This window comes from Coturnix japonica, chromosome 3 (genome assembly GCF_054131305.1).
Source record: "Coturnix japonica strain WE chromosome 3, WE-NBRP24, whole genome shotgun sequence".
NCBI classification, from domain to species: domain Eukaryota; kingdom Metazoa; phylum Chordata; class Aves; order Galliformes; family Phasianidae; genus Coturnix; species Coturnix japonica.
The window spans coordinates 91,247,358-91,268,315 of NC_140665.1; the positions used below are offsets into that span (position 1 = coordinate 91,247,358).

General features: G+C 50.0%; 1 protein-coding gene and 1 long non-coding RNA gene across 2 annotated transcripts; both read left to right on the forward strand.

Moving 5' to 3' along the window:
• The first annotated feature begins 4,138 nt into the window (after positions 1-4,138).
• RRM2 (ribonucleotide reductase regulatory subunit M2) lies at positions 4,139-9,767 on the forward strand. The gene is made up of 10 exons (XM_015859481.3): positions 4,139-4,257; positions 4,344-4,421; positions 4,537-4,671; positions 5,515-5,631; positions 5,879-6,012; positions 6,334-6,428; positions 7,028-7,161; positions 8,110-8,214; positions 8,349-8,462; positions 8,857-9,767. The coding sequence occupies exons 1-10, from the start codon at positions 4,165-4,167 to the stop codon at positions 9,007-9,009; spliced, it is 1,158 nt and encodes a 385-aa protein (XP_015714967.1). The 5' UTR covers positions 4,139-4,164; the 3' UTR covers positions 9,010-9,767.
• Positions 9,768-15,749: 5,982 nt separating this feature from the next.
• On the forward strand, positions 15,750-19,808 carry LOC146761558 (uncharacterized). Its single transcript, XR_014944928.1, has 3 exons — positions 15,750-17,097; positions 17,557-17,778; positions 18,244-19,808. It is a non-coding gene; the product is annotated as an uncharacterized LOC146761558 (long non-coding RNA).
• The last annotated feature ends 1,150 nt before the right edge of the window (positions 19,809-20,958 follow it).

Here is a 20,958-nt window from a genome sequence, read left to right on the forward strand (position 1 = left end):
CCAGAACTTCTCTAGGGCACTTACAGACCGTACATTGAGGAGGCTGATCTCTACAGAGGGAGCAGGGAAGGCTGAATCTTTCCCATGGCAAAGTGCCGTGCCGGCATCACCCCTCAGTGAGCAGGTTTAGTTATTAATCTGCCTTTTAGCATTAACTGGCTCACAGCAGAAGGGCTGTTTGCATTGCTCACATCACAGTGCCTCTATCACACAACACTACAGCTGGCCTCACTTCCAAAGCCTTTTCCCAGGTGTTGCCTGCACATGGGTTTTCTAGCCCCAAACATCCTGTGAAACATAATGGTGATGGCTCTTTGGGGTTGGTGTGGGGTCACATCCCATGCTTCTGACCCTGTCCCAGTGTGACATGAAAGGAACTTCAGGGCCAAGGCTGGATGTGGCTCTGGGCAGCCTGGTCTGGTGGTACCAGGTTTGTTTTCCCAAAGCAGAAGCTGTTATTGCTTCCTGGACAGCATCTGATTTGTTTCTCCAGTTGCACGGAGGAAAAAAAAAAAACTAGCTGAGGTTAATATTTTACCAGCAGGCAATAAAGCTGACCTGGTATTCAGACATCTACACGAGCTGACAGGGCTGTCACCTGGCAGCAGGGCTACTCTGGCTGTCCCTGTGTGCCCTCAGCAGGCTGCAGGGCAGTGTCCCACACACAGGCTGGTTACAGGCATGTGCTGGAATAATGTCAGTGGCTCCGGTCCTGGAATAACTTGCTGAGAGGCTGTAACACGATCATGGCTGATCTGTCTGTGGTATGCACGAACTGTTTTGGTGCATGAGCCCTCTGTCTGCTGAGCAGGCTCAGGGATTATGGGGGTCTGTAACAGCTGCCAAAGTGAGCCCTGATATAACAGGGCAGAGGACCACCACTAAGTGGTGAGGCAAGATAGGAGCTCCCAGGTTTTGTATGGAGAAGGTGGTGTGAATGGGATTGCTGGCAGCATCAGCTGTGAACAGACCCTCCTTTCATCTATCTCAGCTTTCAAGTGTCTATGGAGCTGGATTAGGACCAAACGGCAAGAGGCTAAATTCACATCAAGCATGAGGGAAAGTTCTTCACCCCGAGGTGGTGAAGCACTGAGCTGGCTGCTCAGAGAGGCTGGGGCTCTCCATCCCGTCAGAACTTGCCTGGCCCAGGGCAACCTGCTTTGAGTTGGCAGCAGACCCTGCGGGCAGGTAACGGCCATGAGGCCCATCCCATCCCAATGTTTGGGTTTGCCAGGGTGTTGTGTCAGCTGGGGGAACATAAAGCTGTTGGTCCTGCTGGAAAAGACCATCCCAGGGGGAGAAGAAGGAAGGTTGTAGTGGTCAGAATACCCACCTGTGGCCTGAAGGTCAGTCCCTGTGCTTGGCCTTCAGCCTGGCCAAGAGGCTCAGAGACTTTGGGGTAGGCCACCAGGCTGCGCTGCCACTGCATGGTTTGGGTGTAGCCCTCCAGCTTCAGTGAGAGACCAGCGTGGTAGAGAGGCAGCCAGGTTGTGTCACAAAGCCTCTGGGTCATGCACAAGCCCTGGCCAGCCTTATTTACAACACAGATGGATCCTCTGAGGCTACATCTGTTTGCAAGGAAGGCTGAAGTCCAGTTCTCTGGGTGGCGTTTCTGGCTGGGTCCCACACAGGTGACCAGCATCGCACCAGGCCAATGGCATCATGAGCTGTAAATGCTTGTCTGCCCATCGTGCTGTCACTGATTAACAGATGGAAACAAAGCAGCTTGGCAGAGCAAATCACCCCTTGAGTAGTTGGCCCTGGATCTGCTGCTGAGCACACCAAACATGGGGAACCTGGGCTTGTTGCCTCTGCTTGTATGGAGATTCAAGCATCAAGGGAGTGATGTAGGACCAGGACCAGTGACAGAAACTGGATCAGCTTTTAGCCCCAAATCATTCTGTCTCCCCCCACCCCTGTGTTCAGATAAGCCATCAGAGCTGGGCTCACCTTGAATACACAAAGAACATCCCTTTGTTATATCCCCTCAGCTGTGTAGAGCTCACAGTTAGTTAAAGCAGGATGACTTCATGTCACTGAGTCACGAGCCAGTCAGACTTTTGCCTACTGCCTGATTCTTCTCAGGCATGTCGGGGCTTCTACAGGAGCACACTTACATAGGAATAATAGGTTGCTTAATAACAGGGATTTTGGTGCTGAGCTTTGTAAAACGTCCCTTACACAGATTGGGTGTTAAACTTCTGGAGACATCGACACTGTTTATTACCAAACGAAGCTGTAAACACAAGATTTCCCTGTGAAAGCATTGTGTAACTATTAGTTAATTAAGCCTCCCTGCCTCTGTTCAGGTGGATGTGGTTACCTCTGCTCTGCATAAGACAGAACAGGGCACAGCAGAGGGTTTGTTGGCTGGTCTAAATCGCTCCCGTATCCTCAGGAGAACCAGTGCTGAACCAACTGATGATGGGGTGGGTTTTTGAAGACGTATTTAATTAGAAGGTTCTTTCTTTCTTTAAAACCACAGCTAGAAGGGCCGTGAAAGAGCCCCTTGGACACGTCCCTTGGCTGACAATATGTCAATGCATGTTTGTGACTTGATAAAGAGCTCTTGGTCTGTGGGGGCTGTTGGAGGGTGTCCTTGGTGCTTCTGTGCAGGTATGGTGTGGAGCGGGGTGTGGGGCTGCACGCCAGCATAGCCATTAGTGTGCTAACTGTTGCCGTTTAATCTCCAGCATCTTGTTTGACGCCTCGGCGTAATAATGATGGGAATAATAACCGGTGTGCTCCAAAGCCATGTGCATGGACTCGCTTTGTGCTGACGGCAGTGCCTTGCTCCAGGCGGGGCTTGGTGCCAGCCTGCTTCCAGCTGAGTCAGTTGGAGCAGGCAAAGCCCCGACTCAACAGCTGGCACCATGTCAGGGGCCACCGTGCTGTGTGCATTAGAGCTCAATGCACCCTTATGCCATGAGGGTCCCCAGGGGGCAGGTATCTCAGAGGGGTGGCTCTCGGCCTCCTGGGATGGCAGGTTTATTGGGCTTTTGCAGAACTACTGAGGGTGCGACCTGCACCATCCGCTGCTCCTGAGATGGAGAAGTAAGAAGTAAGAAGACATGACATGCGCTAGGAGTTACCAGCAGGGTTTCGCCCTACAGTTGCTCATTTGCTTCCCCGCTCGGAGCCGTTCGGAGGCCGCGGGCTCCCTCTCCCGTCCCCGCCGGGTTAAGTCCGCCGGGGGGCGGATCACAGCCCAGTCTGCGCCCTACAGTCGTGGGGCTCCCGGCCGTCCTGCAGACACAGCAGGCTGGATTCCTGCGGCCAGCAGCCGGTGCTGCAGCAGCAATAGTTGAGGTGCAGCAGAGCTGTGCTTAACGTGAACAACCTTTGCTGCTCAGGAAGGAGGGAGCTGGAGGTGCCTTCAGGTAAACGTAGTAGTAAACGTAGAGGAATGTAACCCAAAGGAACGCTCAGTGTTCGTTTAGTGACTGATGGGCGCTGTGAGGGGGGACGGCCAGTAATTTTCCACCTCGATTCAGGAAGAATCAAGCTAACGAAGCCTGATGTGGCGCTACGTGAAGGCAGCATGCATACAGCTGGGTTCTTGTGACAGGGCTTGCTTGATAGCCATTGTTCGGTGTGCAGAGCTCAGGCCGTGTACCACCACCACAAAGAGCAGCTGGCCCATAGCGATAACAGGGAGGTGCCCAGGGAGGTGGTGGAGTCTCCTTCTCTGGAGATATTCAAGACCCACCTGGACGCCTACCTGTGTGACATGGTGTAGGGAACCTGCTTTGGCAGGGGGGTTGGACTCGATGATCTCTAGAGGCCCCTTCCAACCCCTACAGTTCTGTGATACCCAGCTGCACACAGCCCATGGCTCATGGCACAGCCCGGTCCTTGTGGCCCAGCCCGTCCCCGCAGTCACTCGGTGCCCGCTCTGTTCCCGCTCTGTTCCCGCTCCGCCGTGCCGCGGGACTTCCTCACTTTGGCGCGTTTTTGCCCCCCTTGCTCCTTTCTCCCGCCTTCTCCTCTACAATGGGAGGCGGATCCCGCCCTCCATTCCAGCCAATAGGCGTCATGGGGCGGGAGGCCGCGCGCTCGGCGTGATTTGTGATTGGCGGCCGGGTGTTCTGGCGCCAAGTTCGAAGGGGATATAAAGAAGCGCCCATTCCTTTCTCGCGCCCACTCCGTTCCCGCGCTGTCGCCATGCTGTCTGCCCGCGCCCCGCTGTCCGCCCTGCAGGAGCAGCCCCGGCTGTCCCCCATGAAGAACCTGGCGCTGAGCGACAAGGAGAACACGGTGAGCGCCCTTCCTTCCTCCCTCCTTTCCTTCCTCCTGCCTCTCTCCCGCTATGACGGCGCTCTCATCGCTCTCTCTCCTCACAGCCCCCCGCGCTCAGCAGCAGCCGCGTCCTGGCCAGCAAGACAGCGCGCAACATCTTCCAGCAGAGCGAAGTGAAGCCGGTGAGTGCCCGCGGCCCCGGGCCCCCCTTGGCCGCCATCTTCCCCCTCTCCTTCTCCTCCCGGCCCTGCTCCCCATGGCGCGGTGCCGTCCTGACCCGCTCTGTGTCCCCCGCAGGTGGCGCGGGGCGCGGAGGAGGATGAACCGCTGCTGCGGGAGAACCCCCGGCGGTTCGTCATCTTCCCCATCCAGTACCACGACATCTGGCAGATGTACAAGAAGGCCGAGGCCTCCTTCTGGACGGCGGAGGAGGTGAGTAACCCCAGGCACCTGTACAGGCTGGGAGGAGTGGTACTTGAGAGCTGCTCGGCAGAGAAGGACCTGGGGGTCCTGATGGGCGAAAGACTCAACATGAGCCAGCAGTGCGCTCTGGTCCCGGAAAGCAAATGGGATCCTGGGCTCCATCAGGAGAGGGGTGGTCAGCAGGGATAGGGAAGTGATTGTCCCTCTCTACTCAGCTCTTGTGAGGCCCCATCTGGAGTACTGTGTCCAGGTGTGGAGCCCTCAGTACAAAAAAGACATAGAGATTTTGGAAAGGGTCCAGAGGAGGGCCACGAAGATGATCAGGGGGCTGGAGCACCTCCCCTATGAGGACAGGCTGAGGGAGTTGGGTTTGTTCAGCCTGGAGAAGAGAAGGTTGCGGGGTGACCTCATTGCAGCCTTTCAATACCTGAAGGGAACTTACACCCAGGAGGGGAGTAAACTCTTCGAAAGGGCTGACAATAGCAGGACATGGGGAAATGGTTTTAAGTTAAAAGAGGGAAGATTTAGGTTGGATGTTAGGGGGAAGTTCTTCACTAGGAGAGTGGTTAGGCCCTGGAACAGGCTGCCCAGGGAGGTTGTGGATGCCCCGTCCTTGGAGGTGTTCAAGACCAGGTTGGATGGGGCCCTGGGCAACCTGATCTAGTAAAGGTGTATGTTTGGTGGCCCTGCCAGGCAGGGGGGTTGGAACTACATGATCCTTGAGGTCCCTTCCAACCCGGGTCATTCTGTGATTCTGTGAGGTGTCCCGCCATTGCTCCCCTTGGCTGTGCCGCAGTGCAGGGTGGCCCCGGGGCGCTGGCTCACATCTCAGATGCCCTTACTTGTGTGTAGGTGGATCTGTCTAAAGATCTTCAGCACTGGGAGTCCCTGAAGCCCGAGGAGAAGTACTTCATCTCTCACGTCCTCGCCTTCTTTGCTGCCAGCGATGGCATCGTGAATGAGAACTTGGTGAGTGTGGAAAGAGCCTGATGGGAGCATTGCTGCCCTTAGTAATGTGTTCAGCTTGCCTGGAGAGGTGGTGAGTGTGCTATGAGGGGCTGCTACTGCTCTTCATGTTGCTGTTTGAAGCCCACACATCTGGAGCTGATCTGCAGAGTTCTCTGGGCTGAGCAGTAGTAATTGCAGGCAGCATTAATGCCTCTGACCTGCAGCTTGGTTATAAGTGTGCTCACAAATACTCGTTTGTTTCCTCTAGGTGGAGCGGTTCAGTCAGGAAGTGCAAATCACAGAAGCACGTTGTTTCTATGGCTTCCAGATTGCCATGGAAAATATACATTCAGAAATGTACAGTCTTCTCATTGACACATACATTAAAGATTCTAAAGAGAGGTTTGTATTGCCTTGTCATGCATGGTTTGAAGCTCTTAATTGTTAGGATGTGTTGCCTACCAGTTACTGTGAAGCGAAAACTGGGTTTTAAACAAGATTTCAATAAAATACTGCTAAAAGTGCTGCTTAGGAGCAACCTCGATCAAAAATATCTGCTTTTAAGTTGTGAGATCTCATTTGAGTGAAACTGAAACTGCTTTCCACTGAAACTAAGGAATGCAACTGTAAAAGACATGAGACAAATAAGAGTGTATGTATCTATGGCTACGAATGCTGAATTTCTTGTTGTCCTGATGTCTCGTACTGATGACTGCTTTTCAGGGAATTCCTTTTTAATGCCATTGAAACATTACCGTGTGTTAAGAAGAAGGCTGACTGGGCCCTACGCTGGATCGGGGACAAGAAAGCAACATACGGTGAGCACATCTATTGGAAGCAAAGTGGGATTCCTCTCCTAGCAGAACAGAGGAACCGCTATTTCTCTAGACTTCACAGTTCACAGGGATATCAAATGGATGAATAAATGCTCGTTAGCATAATTGACCAGAATGGTGCTGGCCATTCTCTACCAGAGGACTCTTAACTGTTGTAGGCTATGGCTCCTCTACCCTATTGATTCTTGGTGCCTCACTTTGAAGGTGAGATGGAAGTGGTCACAATTTTATTAGTAATAAAGTATCCTTTGAGGCCAGTGTCTCTCTTGATAGAGGGATAAACAGTGACTTCAGTTTGTTGCTAAAATGACTACTTTGTGCAGCCTTCAGAAAGAGGTGGGATTGATTGTTAACCTAGGGGAGGGATTCTTGCCTTCAGCTACTGTTACCATTTATCATGTTTTAAAGCTTCACTTGTTATCCAGTAGCCTTTACTATAATAGTTGTTGGGATAAGCTGTAGCACACTTCAGTAGAAGCTCCTTCATTCCTGTTTGGAGGACTGCTTGCTGCTCTTATCACAACTGAGTATTAATCCTGATAAGTTTTCATGGTTGATATCCATCTGTCTTCTTTTAATAGGAGAACGTGTAGTAGCATTTGCAGCAGTGGAAGGAATCTTCTTTTCTGGCTCTTTTGCATCCATTTTTTGGCTGAAGAAAAGAGGTTTAATGCCTGGACTCACTTTTTCTAATGAGCTCATCAGTAGAGATGAGGTAAGAATCAAGTTCCAGCAGTCAAGATGGTAGTGTGCCATGTAGCTTGTTGGAGCCTCTATTCTACAGCAGGAATACATTTAGAAATGGGCAGTATGTAAAGCTCACTGAAGTGTGTAAATATGAAGCATTGTGGATCTTAGAGCAGCAAATGAATGAAAGCACCATTTAACTTAAGTAGCATCAGGTTTCTCACCAGCTCTTGCTCAGTGCTGTGGGAACATGTGCAGTTGGAATGGCCTGAATTCAAGTGTACATCTTCCTGGTTAGGCAGAGTTGTGTGTAGATACCAGTAGATACTAAGTACCATGATGGTGCTTCACAGAATCACAGAATGACCCGGGTTGGAAGGGACCTCAAGGTTCATGTAGTTCCAACCCCCCTGCCTGGCAGGGCCACCAAACATACACATTTACTAGATCAGGTTGCCCAGGGCCCCATCCAACCTGGTCTTGAACACCTCCAAGGATGGGGCATCCACAACCTCCCTGGGCAGCCTGTTCCAGGGCCTAACCACTCTCCTAGTGAAGAACTTCCCCCTAACATCCAACCTAAATCTTCCCTCTTTCAACTTAAAACCATTTCCCCGTGTCCTGCTATTGTCAGCCCTTTCGAAGAGTTTACTCCCCTTCTGGGAGTAAGTTCCCTTCAGGTGTTGAAAGGCTGCAATGAGGTCACCCTGCAACCTTCTCTTCTCCAGGCTGAACAAGTCCAGCTCCCTCAGCCTGTCCTCATAGGGGAGATGCTCCAGCCCCCTGATCATCTTCCTGTCCCTCCTCTGGACCCTTTCCAAAATCTCCATGTCTTTGTACTGAGGGCTCCACACCTGGACACAGTACTCCAGATGGGGCCAGATGCTTAGACTGTAGGCTCTATATCTGTGCTTCTGGTTGGAGCGGTACTTTTAAATCTGTGTTCTTTAAAGAACTTCCTGATGATTCTTTCAAGGGCTTGCACTGCGATTTTGCCTGCCTCATGTTCAAGCACTTGATACACAAACCGTCAGAGGAAAGAGTAAAGGAAATCATCATGAATGCAGTTCTCATAGAACAGGTAATTGTCTGCTCCTTGTTTGGGAACTTGGTTACAATTAAGTGTAAAGCTGTGAGCTGTTGGGTATAACATTACCCTAGGCAGCTCAGAACGAATGCCAGCTTCTGTACACAGTGTGCTTCTGTTATCTGCAGGAATTCTTGACGGAGGCACTGCCTGTTAAGTTGATTGGCATGAACTGCACTTTAATGAAACAATACATCGAGTTCGTAGCAGACCGGCTGATGTTGGAACTGGGATTTAGAAAGGTAAGGCTAATACACGGAATCTGTCATGAGGGAAAAGATCATATGAAGTTTAATTTCTTCCTGAAACCCTAATCCTAAAATGGCAGCAGCATTATTGAAATAAACTCAGTTAGTAGTCCCACGGTTGGAAACTGTTTGGATAACCACAGAATAAGAAGTGAAAGGATGCTGATGAAAACCACATAAGAGTTGCTATGCTTCTCTCCACTGAATAATCTGCAGTTTAAAGATAGAAATGAGCATAGTAGGAAAGGTTTGGGACCAAGATTGCTTTACTCAGCTAGTTAGCCCACCAGTGGCATCATTGTACACCTCTTTACCTATTCTTTTAATGTTTTCTTGTATCAAAGATTAGAGAATCCCCAGTGACCATAGAATTGCCTTTGCGTTTCAGATATACAAGGTGGAGAATCCTTTTGATTTCATGGAGAACATCTCTCTGGAAGGCAAGACCAATTTCTTTGAGAAGCGAGTAGGTGAATATCAGAGGATGGGAGTCATGTCGAAGCCCACAGACAACTCCTTCACCCTGGATGCAGAGTTTTAAAGGGACTGAGGCACGAGTTAGTGTGTGTACGCTCCCCTCTTTGCAAGGAAGTGTTGAGCATATTGAGCCAGCGTGCCTTGATTTTTGCGTTCAAGTCCCACTCTTGAGAAGTGTGGTGATACTGGTACTTCTAAGGAGGCTAGTGTAGCTCTGACAGCAAGATCCCTTTTTATTAGGTTTTGCCAAAGGTGTTGATTCTTAGAATGCTTAGGTAAAACGTTACTCGTCTTTTATGAAATGTGGGCATCAGCCTTCTGCTAGATGGGGGGTAATGGGCAACTTAACCACTACCTCTGCATAAGGAAGCAGTTGAGGATTTCTGCTCTTAAACTCAATGGATCCCCTGGAGGCAACAGCTTGGCATCACTGCTTTCTAGGCAGGTTTTTAAGTTTACTTTTTTTAACTATTATTTTAATAGTTTGTACATAAACCGGGCACTTTATTTTTTCAAAATAAAGAACTGTCTTGTAATACTCTAATGGGTAAAATGCAAGTCTAAGGCTTCAGAGTTCTGAAGCTATAGATGTCGTGACTTGTGCTTCTCCTGGTGTGTAAGATAAATGAATGGTGCTGCAAAACAGTGATATTTAAGTGTGTTGAAGAACATAAAGGAACTTGGCATGGCAGGTGAACAAATGGATAAGCATTGATAATTCTGTGCATTGGAAATAACGTACCACTGGCTTGTGGGCTTTGCTTTTTTTTGATGTCTGGGAACATTATTTTATTTAGTAATAAAGAGCTGGTTCCATTTGAAGCTGTGCTCCGGTGGGCAAAGCTGTGTGTTTATTTCCTTCTGCACTGTGCTGTGCTAATGCTGTGTGGAATGTGGGGGAGTTTCCTATGGTCTCAGGTCGAGTTGTGAACAAGATGCAGTGAAGCCACGTTAATTCTTGGTGAGACTGAAAGTCACTGAAGTAAAGATTTCCACGATTGGCACCTTAGTAACAAGATGTGCCCTCCAAGCTGCCTTCCTTATACCTGTTTGGTTGGTGCTTTACAGAACTTGTTCAAAGCATCAGAACTCATGGTGTCATTTAGAGCATGAGACTAACAAGAGGGGAATGAGAAGTTCAGCTGAGTCATAGTTATCTTTTCCCAATTGATTCTTAATACACTGAGATGGAAACGATTGGGATGGAAGGCTTTAATTTGTCCTCCCCTAATTCAGGAGACAAGAAGTAGAACCGAGTTTTCAACATACTATCAGGACAACTTGAAATCGATGGAAGGCCAAGTAAGCTTCTTGTTATGGCAGGTAGGAGGAGTCTTTTAGCTAAGTGTGCTTATAGGATAATAGGTACCATAGACAGAATCATAGGATCATGGATGTATCAGAGATGGATTAGATAGGAATTAGTAAAAATGGATTCTGAAATTCATACAGGAGCGGAGTTTGAAGAACTGGTAGAGATTTGAAGTGGTGAAAGTGCTGCTTTCTTTATACCCATCTGAATGAGAACAGCTGTCAGCTGGGGGTTCTGGTGCAGTAATTGCTGCAAGTGGAAGGTGGTAAGGCTAGGAGAGGAAAAACAGTGATAAGTGAAAGTGGTTGTGCCTGGTGCCGTGCTCTGCCTGTCAGTTAATATACACAGAACTGATCCCTAACTATTCCCCAGTGTGTTTTACTGCTGTTAAAACTAACAGCTTTTAATAGCGCCAGGTGGAGGTGCTATTACAATGGAGGAATGGTTACTCTGAGCATCATTTCTCTTGTTAACTTTATTTCCTATTGTGACTTTAATGGGGGAAAGCATGGCTCCAGGTAAGAAAGCTGCTTCCAGGTAAGAAAACTCTTTAATTGGTGCTTTCTTTTCCCCTTTTGAATTATGTGTTAGACATAAATTCTTAAGCAACACTGAAGAGTAAGGGTAGCAACCCCTTTTGACTTGTCCTCAGGAAGCAGCTGCAACATCACAATGTAAAGACAAAGAAAATCCCCAGAGCTCTCAAATTTCCTGGAGTGATTACAGCAATTTGTGCCCAGAAGAGGTCAGAGAACAGTTTCTGCTGCTCATGACTGCAGCAGGGCACAGCCAGCCTGCGGATCTGAAGGAGTACTCACCATCTGGTGCAGTCCCCAAAGGGTAACCACTTCCTCTACACCAATGACAAGTCAAACTTTGCCTGGCAGAAAGCAGTAAATGAGCAAAGTTCTTCTATCAAAGCCTACTTCTCAGTCAGGACCGGCTCCTTTTATTTTAAGCTGTTGATGACATCTTAGCACTCTGGCCTCTTTTTGTGCCTAATTAATTGTAAGAAGTAAATGCTTCCGTCAGAAGGGATTTGAGAGTTAAGAGTTGAGTCTCAGGCCCTGTTTGCTGATGGAAAGCTATTGTTTTTTGTTAGGGATTTGCCCATGGGATGGAGTGTTATTGATATCAGACAACTCCTTGATTTCTGTAGAAAAACAGCCTTCACATGCAGAAGGGCCAAAGATTAAGCTAACATAAAATGTGTGGTAGGTCTTTGTGCCGTGGACATTGATCTTTAAGAGCTTTTTCTGTTTTGTCCTCAAAATAATGATGGCATTGCTCCTGCCTGAGCCTGCGGAGTATCTGGGGAATGACTTTATCCCTTTGGAGTGTATTGTGTACTTGACAGTCCCCTGCCTTCACATCTCCCATCAGTCCTTCACTGTTAGTGAAGAGCAGGTCTAGCAGGGCACCACCCCTAGTAGGCTCTTGTACCACCTGCATAAGGATGCATCTTCCACACTCCAGAAACCTCTTGGACTGCTTCTTCTGCACCATATTATATTCCCAGCCTATATCAGGGAAGTTGAAGTCTCCCATGAGAATGAGTGCTGGTGAATGTGCAGCTTCTGCCAGCTGCTCATAGAATGCCTCGTCCATCTCTTCATCCTAATTAGGTGGTCTATAACAGACCCCCACCAAGATGTCACACCCCTGCAGGCCTTTCCCCTGATCCTTACCCACAGACACTCCACTTTATCATTCCCAACCCCAAGCTCTTCAACTTCAAAGTAGTCCTTAATAGAAAGGGCTACATCACCACCCTTCCTTCCTTGTCCATCCCTTCTGAAGAGCTTGTAACCATCCATCACAGCACTCCAGTCATGGGAGTGGTCCCACCTTGGAATGCTTGCTCTATCCTTGGTTCTTGTGCACAGGGACCCTAACTCCAGTTCATAGGAGAAATTTCCTCAAGCGACTCTTCTCCCTGTGCCTTCCTTCATCTTCCATTATTTTGTTGTTGCATTGCTATTAGTAGTAGTAATAAAAGCAGTATTATTGGTGTTATTTTACGAGTCAAATATCAGCAAAGAAAGTTTGCAGAATAATTTCTAATCTGGTTTTGAAGTGCAAACTTGAAAGCAAAGATCTTGAAGTCTGGATTCCTGGGTATCCAAGATATAGGAAAAGAAAATATGTTTTTTTGTCTTTTTCCACATGACACTTACTTATGCCCGGGCACACAGCACTATAAGCAAGCAGGAGCTTGGCTGCCCAGCATTTCAGCTTTGCAAAAGCGAGGTAAGCCGTAACTTTTCTGCTTGCTTAAACAATTCCAAGAACTCATACGATGAGTTCCAGTTAAGTCAGGGAGATTATGATACGTTCTGCATCTGCGTGCTTGTGTGTTGCTCTCTAACAGTCATGGGCAGATGTCTTCAGGTCTTTCATGCAAAGGCTTTCTGGTGTGCTTTTCACCTTAATCAGTCACTAACGACAGACCCAGTTCTAACTAGCTTGGTTCCTGTTCTTTTGTTTCAAGATGTCTGTGCTCCTAGGCTCCTTCTGTTGTTAAGAGGGTCTGTCTTGCATGACAGGAATGTGTGTCCTAGCAACGTTACAGTACAAGAATTATCTTTCAGATGCAGGACCAGCAGCGAAGGGCTGCGAGCCTGCTCTGTGCTGGTGCCACCTTCTGCTTTTGATGTCTCAGCTTCTGGATTGTCTCAGATGCCAGGGAACGGCTGCTCTGGCTCTCAGGGCAGGGCACTGGGGAGACATTGTCCGGCCTGAGGCAGTGGTGCCTTTGGAGGGCCCCACCATCCCTCTGCGCCCAGGCCTATGCAGGATGGCAGGGGGAGGCAGGGAGCTGGGGAGAGAGTGCCCTGAAGGAGAGCACGGTGCCTTGTCCAGGAACTCACAGACAAGAGGAGGCCCGACTCTGCTTTGGTGATGCTCAATATCTCACAGCTGTTGGTCATGGAGAACACTGCTCAGTTCGTCCATGATCCCCTCGGACGTTTCCAGCAGGGGCAGCACAGCCTTCAATATGTCCAGGGTAGTGCTACAAACAGAGAGCAATGCTGTGTCATTAGGGCTGCCTTAGCCACAGCACCATGGCTCAGGCTGGTCCACTAGGCCCCAGGCTGTGCTGCAGCCCTGGCCCTGCTGCCCCACGTGCTTGGGTGGACATGGAGGCCTGGCCTGGGCAAGCAGTAGGGACTGAGATGGCCTTCCCCGAGGGGCAGGACAGGAGCCTGATGGGGAGCTCTGGGCTGCCATGGTTGGTATTGGCTGCTGCAGCCCTGAGCGGCCCACCAGCACTTGATGGCACAGTGGGATGGAGGGCCTGCTCCTCGGGATGTCCTGCAGCTTTCCGTGGCTCTGGCAACCAGACCGTTTCTGAGCCCTGCTATTCACATGGAACAAACGTGTGGGGCTGTTTGGGCTGATACCTGTCAGTCTGTGGAAGGTCAGTCAACACACTCCTCAGTACGTCCATGGGAAACTGGATGGTCAGCACATCCAGCACTGAGAAGTGGATCTGCTGAACTGATGTGCTCTGGATTTTCAGGTTTGTGTGGATGCATCCCAGAATCTCTGGCACCTGTTGTGAATACACAGGGTGACTGCTGCTGCCACTGGACTGCAGCCATTTGCCTCCCAGGCTGTGTTATTACTGCCCTTCCCACAGCTCTTTGCTGCCTTAAAATGGCTTCAGATTCCCAAGAGCTGTGGTGGGCAGGGTAGGGTGTGACAATCCAGCCTCACACTGCTTACATCCATCAGCCAGGTTCCAGGGTCTCTCCACACTACATCCAGCATAGTCTCAGCCTACTTCTTTTCATCAAAGCTATAATCTCCAATGATCTTCTCAAGGGTCACAAGGGCAATGTCTGTCCTCTGAGAAGGGGGAAGGTTTCTTCCAAGTGGCTACAGTAAGAAGGAACCTGAAAGAGTCTTTCAGGTTCCCTTTCATACCCAGGTGACTGATGTGAGCCCCTCCAGCTGCCAAGGAAGGATGCCCACATATCTGTGCAGAGGGACAACCTGCAAAGCTGCTGCGCACGGACCAGGCTACAAGCACAAGGCGTTTGCCAAGCCCAAGGCAACAGTGAGAGGGGTGAAGGCAAGCAAGGCTTCTACCTTGTCCCACAAACATCTTTATAGATCTCTGGACACAAGTAATCCAAGAGACAGCCCAGAGGCATGGGGTCAACAATAGATTGCCCAGTACACACATGGTTGTAGAGGAAAACGTTCAAGGCCCTTGCTGGAGGAAGGTTGAAGATGATGCTGCAGCACACATTGAAGAGATGTAATATTTCCTCCTCCGAAATTGCCTTCCCTTTGCTGCAAACAGAGAGACACTGATGCTAGGAGCAGTTCCTTGGTGCTGAGGCAGGGGTGGAACAGGTCCTCCGCTGGGCAGGGCTCTCTGAGAGGGATGGGAAGCCCTGCCAGGAGGTGCCTCCTCCCCCACGGGGCTGCTCTGGGTCAGTGGAAAGTCCTGATGCCACCAGCAATGGGGCAAGGGCCAAGACTTAGTGAGGAGCTGCGTCAGGGCCACCAGGATGGTGCCCAGGGGATGTGCTGGCAAAACCAGGGGCTGGGCAGGTACCTCAGGGCAGCAATAGCATCCATGCAGCAGTATCTCAGTGCTGTGCTCAGCTGCTCCCTGGGCTCCTCACACAACAGAACCTGCAAAGCACAATCAGGATGGCACCTGGCAACTGCCAGCACCCAGCAACAGTAAATCTGCCACTGGCCGGTAGGGCCTGAGTCGCCCCAGTGGCCCTCGACAAACCCTGGCACACTGGTGCTGCTGTCAACCTCCACTGCTGAGGTCTCAGCAGCACCTGGAGTCCCATCTGGGGCACTATGGTGTCTGTGCATGATTTTTCTGCCTCCCCCTGTCCTGTTCTTCTCACAGGGCACAGGTACCTGGGTGCCATGTCCCCTCACCTCAATCTTCTTGGACAGATCTTTGAGGAAGCAGAAGATATTCAGGCTCACTGTCCAGCCCTTCTTTCCATCAGTGCTGCACAGTGAGCAAATGCAGTTCAGGAACTGCAGCTTCTGCTCCAGATCCTGGCAAGCACAGAGACCAAGGAGAGTGAGTGAGGAGAGCCATGGCCAGGAGGACCAGGCATTGCGGGCTGTGGAGCAGTGCAGGACAGCTGCAGGACAGCAGCAGCTCTGCCCGGCCAGCAGCCCTCCTGCAGCCTGAAAGCAGAGCCAGAGGGACCGTCTGGAAATGCAGGCACAGCCAAGATGGAGATGGCTGCTCTTGCCTTTGCCTTGCTGATGCCGTCGGCTTTGATGTAATCTACGGCATCCTGTTCCACTTTGGACAGAGGCAGCCAGTCAGCATCTGACCAAGGAGACAGAGCAGTGCTATAGAGGGGCCAGAGGCAGGCGCGAGCAGAGGAAGGAGCTCTGGCCTCTCCAGCCCTGGGCTCGCTCCCCTGGCTCAGTCTGCCCGTGCCTGTCAGGACAAGGGGCCCTGGTGTCGAGCGGGGGGGGGGGGGGGGCAATCGCTGCCCCAGCCCTGCCCACCCCGCTGGGGACCCTCACCAGCATGTAGTGGGTTCAACTCGGGCACTTTGTGGGGCTCCGGTGAAGATCTCCTCTCCTGGGGAGCCCCACTCCCCTCCCCGGCCATGCTGGAGCGGCTGGGGGGTCTCTCCTCCATGCCGTGGGATGAAGGCTGAGGGTGGGGATGGGGCAGCCGCGGGGCTGCCAAAGGTAGAGGGAAAAGACTTGGGCTGCGCTCGGAGGCTCTTGGCCAGACCCGCACACTCCTGCCCTGTCTCCTCGCTGCCCTGACAGACACTGCAGGTCGCCTACTGTGGTGCCAGCTATGCCTGGGTGTCACGAGGACCAATCACAAAGGGCTGCCCTGCTCGGGCAGGGCTGGTTCCAGAGCGCGGTTGAAATGGCGCCGACCAAACTCCTCAGAAGGAGGGATGTGTGTGTGCCTGCTTACCCAGACAGCTTTGGAAGTGGGGCTGAGAGCAGCCGGACTGCTCACTCTGAGAGAAAAAGTTCCTTCTTATGTCCAGTCTAAACCTCATCTGATACAACCTGTGGCCATTTCCTCGGGTCCTGTTTGTTGCCTGGCAGAAGAGGCCAAGCCCCTCCTCACCCCAACCTCCCTTCAGGAAGTTGTAAAGTGCAATGAGGTCTCCCCTGAGCCTCCTGCAGGCCACACTATTTCTTATACAGGCCAGGATGCCATTGGCCGCCTTGGCCACCTGGGTACACTGATGGCTCATGTTCAGCTGAGCATCGACCAACACCCCCACGTCCCTTTCCTCTTCACAATCATCCAGCCACTCTGCCCCAAGCCTATAGTGCTGCATGGGGTTATTGTGGCCAAAGTGCAGGACCCGGCACTTGGCCTTGTTGAACCTCATCCCAGAGATTCAGCCTATGCAGATCCCTCTGAAGGGCCTTCCTACTCTCAGGCAGATCAACACCACCTCCCGACTTGGTGTCATCTGCAAACTTACTTAGCATGCTCTCAATTCCCTCATCCAGGTCATCAATGAAGGTGTAAAACAAGATGGGCCCTAGAACCGACCCCTGGGGGACACCACTTGTAATGGGTCGCCAGCTGGACTTAACTCCATAAACCACTACCCTCTGGGCATGGCCCTCCAGCCAGTTCCTTACCCAAAGAAGGATATACCTGTGTAGGCCATGGGCAGCCAGCTTCCTCAGGAGGATACTGTGAGAGACTGTCAAAGGCCTTGCTGTAGCCCAGGTAGACTACATCAACTGCCTTACCCTCATCTATCAGACTGGTCACCCAGGTGACATCTTCAGCAGTGTCTTCACTGATCCTCAAACAAGGCAGTATTCACTGGGCTCTTAGTTAAATGGAAGGTAGGTATAGGACAGGATAAAGCAAGAACACCTGCAGTTCTCAATCCCACATTTGAGCATCATCTGGGAAATATCTGCTACTGTCACTCAGAGTGAGCAGCAAACCCAGGGCACTGCTGGCCACCAGAGCTGTCCGACTCTGCATCTCAGCTTGTATAATCATCACTATGTGCTTCTGAATCTACAGGAGAGAGATGCTCTGTGAGAGAGGGCTGCACAAGGCAGAAGAAAGGGCTGGGTCAGAATCTCCCCCTGCTGTGGATGCTTATATTCTGAGAGCAGAAATTCTGAGATGCATCAAGGGAGAATGAATTTAAAATGAATACCTTTTCTTCCCCCTGCTGTTATTCGCTGCTTTGAGATTTCAAACATCAAGAGATAAATACCTTAATGGAATAGCTTTCTAATTATTCCTTGTAACCAAAGCCCTCTTCTGCTCCTTCCCTTGTTGTATTGTAGTGTGCTGCTCATCCCACAGGCAGCACTGCTTTGTTTGGCAGTGAATCACGGGGAGGTGCTGATGCCATGGAGCACTTGGCTGATGCTGAACACCTGCATGCAGTTTTTCTCATGACCACGGAATGAAGAGTCTTGTGTTGGATACACACTTGTTGGATACCCCCTGATGTTTCTCAGACAGGGAGTGAAGCAATCCAGGCCAGTTCCTGCTGTTAGTTATCAGTAAGTTGTGCTTCCAAGTTTTGGCTTGAAATGAGAGATTGCAGTTCTTGTGTATCGGCAGCTTGGGGGTGCTGAGCTTCCAAAAAAACCCCAAACCTTCTGAGTTGTTCCCGTTCTTGGGTCTAGGGGGTGCTGCTGCCTCTGTTACACCCTTCAGAACGGTCAAGTGCTGCTGGTAAAGTCTAGGATGGCCCTTGTGGTCTTTACTTCCTTCAGTGTACTGTGCTACACCCGTTTTCCCCCTAGAAGCTCATTGTAGTAACCACTCCAGCTGGTGTTTAGAAGCTCATTGTAGTAACCACTCCAGCTGGAGTTATCAGATGAATTACTGGGTAGTGAAGTCTGCTAAGGGAATTGATTAAAGGCTGAACTCTCACTGAGAGAAGAAGGCTTGGGCTGTTTCTTGTGACTATCTCACTCCCTCTGTGCTGTTTTATGTAACGTTTAGTTTTTTCTGTTATCCAGGAGCTTTCAGTACGTGTATTTGTGTCGGTGCTTCAGAACTCACCTCCATCCTCCCACCCCGAATCACTGCTCTGCAAGACGCTGACATGTGTTTTCCATATCAAGACACAACTAAACAGCAGGCTCAGGTTGCCACGCGCATTAGTTTTAGCTGGGTTCTGTGCATCGTACTGACAGCCAGATTCCATTGCACCTCTCCTGGTATTTAATTAAATGATTTATCTCCTCTGTGAATTTGCTTTCAAAGTAGCACAGGGCAGGGAGCCGTCATTAGGTAATTTCAGCAGCGCTGTTCTTAGGCAGTGAGCTAGAGATGGGCACGGCACAACAGAGATGCTGGCAGGGCCAAGTGTTCTTATTTGCAGATGACTTGGCCGTAAATTTCTGTGATGCCACTTAAATGTGATCTCAGCTATAAGGAGGGCGAAATGCAATTCACTCCTAAAAGGAATTGAAATATTAATTGTGTATTGGATTCTGTAGCAGCTTCAAGCAAAACATGTTCAAGGCTTAATGGTAACTTCACAGTTTCAATTACTGCTTCTGGAAATTGTGTATTCTATTGATATAGCAATCACACTTGCTCTTGATAGTGCTGTAAACGTATGTTGGTATATAGGAAACAGCAAGACTGGATTTATTGCTGCATATGAACTAAGACAGGCGAGCACTGGAGAACATAACAGGGTTCTTTCTTAATAGACTTCTATAAAATGCTTATCCCTCATTAAATTGAGGAGCTATTTACTGTGTCAAGTAGGCTAACTTCATGAGAATGTTTTAATCTTGCTGCTTTTTCATTACTTAATTGTGATATTGCACTTCCCACCACTAAATCCCAGCTTTACATGTGGAATAACAGAACGGCTGGGATACATTTAAATCGATTAAAGCAAAAATAATGTTTCAAATGAAATGTTAAATATTGTTGTATAGGTATTTAGGCAGCAGATGGATTTCACTGCTTATGTCCCTAAATAAGACATGAAAAAGGATTGAGACCAATTCTAATATGCTCATAAACTTGAGCAGTGCTGTTCGAGCTGTTCAGGCTCTGGGGAGGAGGGGATTTTTCTCCTGCTTAAGAGAGAAGTTGTTTGCAAAGATGAAGGAATTCTGCTTGAAGAGAGCCATCTAGAGATGGGCTTCTCCATAACCAACATAAAACTGGTCCCTGGGGTTGTGATTTTATGAGTCTGTGGAGGTTTGTTGGACGGATGCTGCTGTGCCTGGGGGATTGCACATCTGGATGGGGAACTCCTCTGTGTCTGAGCCTCCTGCAGCAGCTGTCCCCTCATTGCTGCAGGTGGGATTGAGCTACTAGCTCCTGCCGTGTGCATGCACTCAGTTAACGCTAACATGATTTTTCTTTGCATTAGGATCTGCCCTAGCATTTAATCTAAGACCTAAGGAGAAGGAGATTTAAGATTTAAGGAGTAGGCTGAGGCACTTAATTGGATTTGATGGGTGAACTCTTTGGATGAAGAACTGGCTGCAGGGTTGAGGCTGGGAAGTGGTGGTCAATGGCTCAGTCTGGATGGCACGCAGTCCCCCAGGGGTCGCTGCTGGGGACTCTTTAATATATATACTATTTAATATCTTCATCGATGACACTGACAGTGAGTTGAGTGAACTCCCATAAGGTTTGCTGATCACACCAAGCTGTGGGGTGTTGACACACCAGAGGGATGGGATGCCTTCCAGTGGGACCTAAGCAGGCTTGGGCACTGGGCCCAGGTGAACATCATGAGGTTCAACAAATCCAAATGCAAGTTTTTGCACCTGGGTTGAGGCAACCCCCATTACCAAGGATTGAGAGCAGCCCTGGGTGTAATGGTGGATGGGAACCTGGACATAAGCCAGCAATCTGCTCTTGCGTAAGCCAGCCATATCCTGGGCTGCATCAAAAGCTGAGTGGCCAGCAGGTTGAGGGAGGTGGTCTTGCTCCTCTACTCTGCGCTGGTGAGGCCTTACTTGGAGCACTGCATCCAAATGTTGGGTACTTAGTACAGGAGAGGCATGGGCCTGTTGGAGAACATCCAGAGAAGGGCCACTGAGATGATCCAAGGGATGGAACAGCTCTCCTATGAGGACAGGCTGAGAGAGCTGGGGCTGTCCAGAGCAGAGAAGGCTATGAGGTGACCTGATAGTGGCCTTTCGGTATCTAAAGGGGAGCTATGGGAATGAAGGAGATGGATTCTTTAGCAGGGTCTGTGGTGACAGGACAAAGAGAAATGGCTTCAAGCTCAGAGAGAGTAGATTAAGGTTAGATATAAGGGAAATGTCTTGCAGTGAGGGCGGTGTGGCACTGGAACAGGTTGCCCAGAGATGTGGTTGATGCTCTGCCCCTGGCAACATTCAAGGTGAGGCTGGATCCTGGGCAACCTGATCTAGCTGTTGTGTCCCTGCTCATTGCAGGGGATTTGGACTAGGTGGCTCTTGGAGGTTCCTTCCAACTCTAAGGATTGTATGATTTTATGTTCATGCTTTGTGATGCTCTGTACCTGCTCACAGATTCCCTGAAGCAAGCACTGCATTTAGCTGTCAGCAGGGGGCTGCTGCGTGAGGATCTTCGCTGTGTCCGTGAACATCCTGCATGCCCTCTTTTAGTCCTGGGTGAGTGTAACATCTGAGTGAGAGCTGGGCTGATGGGGTTTCCCTTCTGGAAAGACATGGAACGTATTCCTGTACATGAATACAGGGCATCCCCTGTTT

What these genes read in the sequence shown, in the direction of transcription:
- RRM2 (XM_015859481.3), top strand. Translation starts at nt 4,165, where the DNA reads ATGCTGTCTGCCCGCGCCCCGCTGTCCGCCCTGCAGGAGCAGCCCCGG. An exon ending in AGCAGAGCGAAGTGAAGCCG is followed by an intron (nt 4,422 to 4,536) that starts GTGAGTGCCCGC and finishes TGTCCCCCGCAG; the next exon opens with GTGGCGCGGGGCGCGGAGGA. An exon ending in AGCTCATCAGTAGAGATGAG is followed by an intron (nt 7,162 to 8,109) that starts GTAAGAATCAAG and finishes GATTCTTTCAAG; the next exon opens with GGCTTGCACTGCGATTTTGC.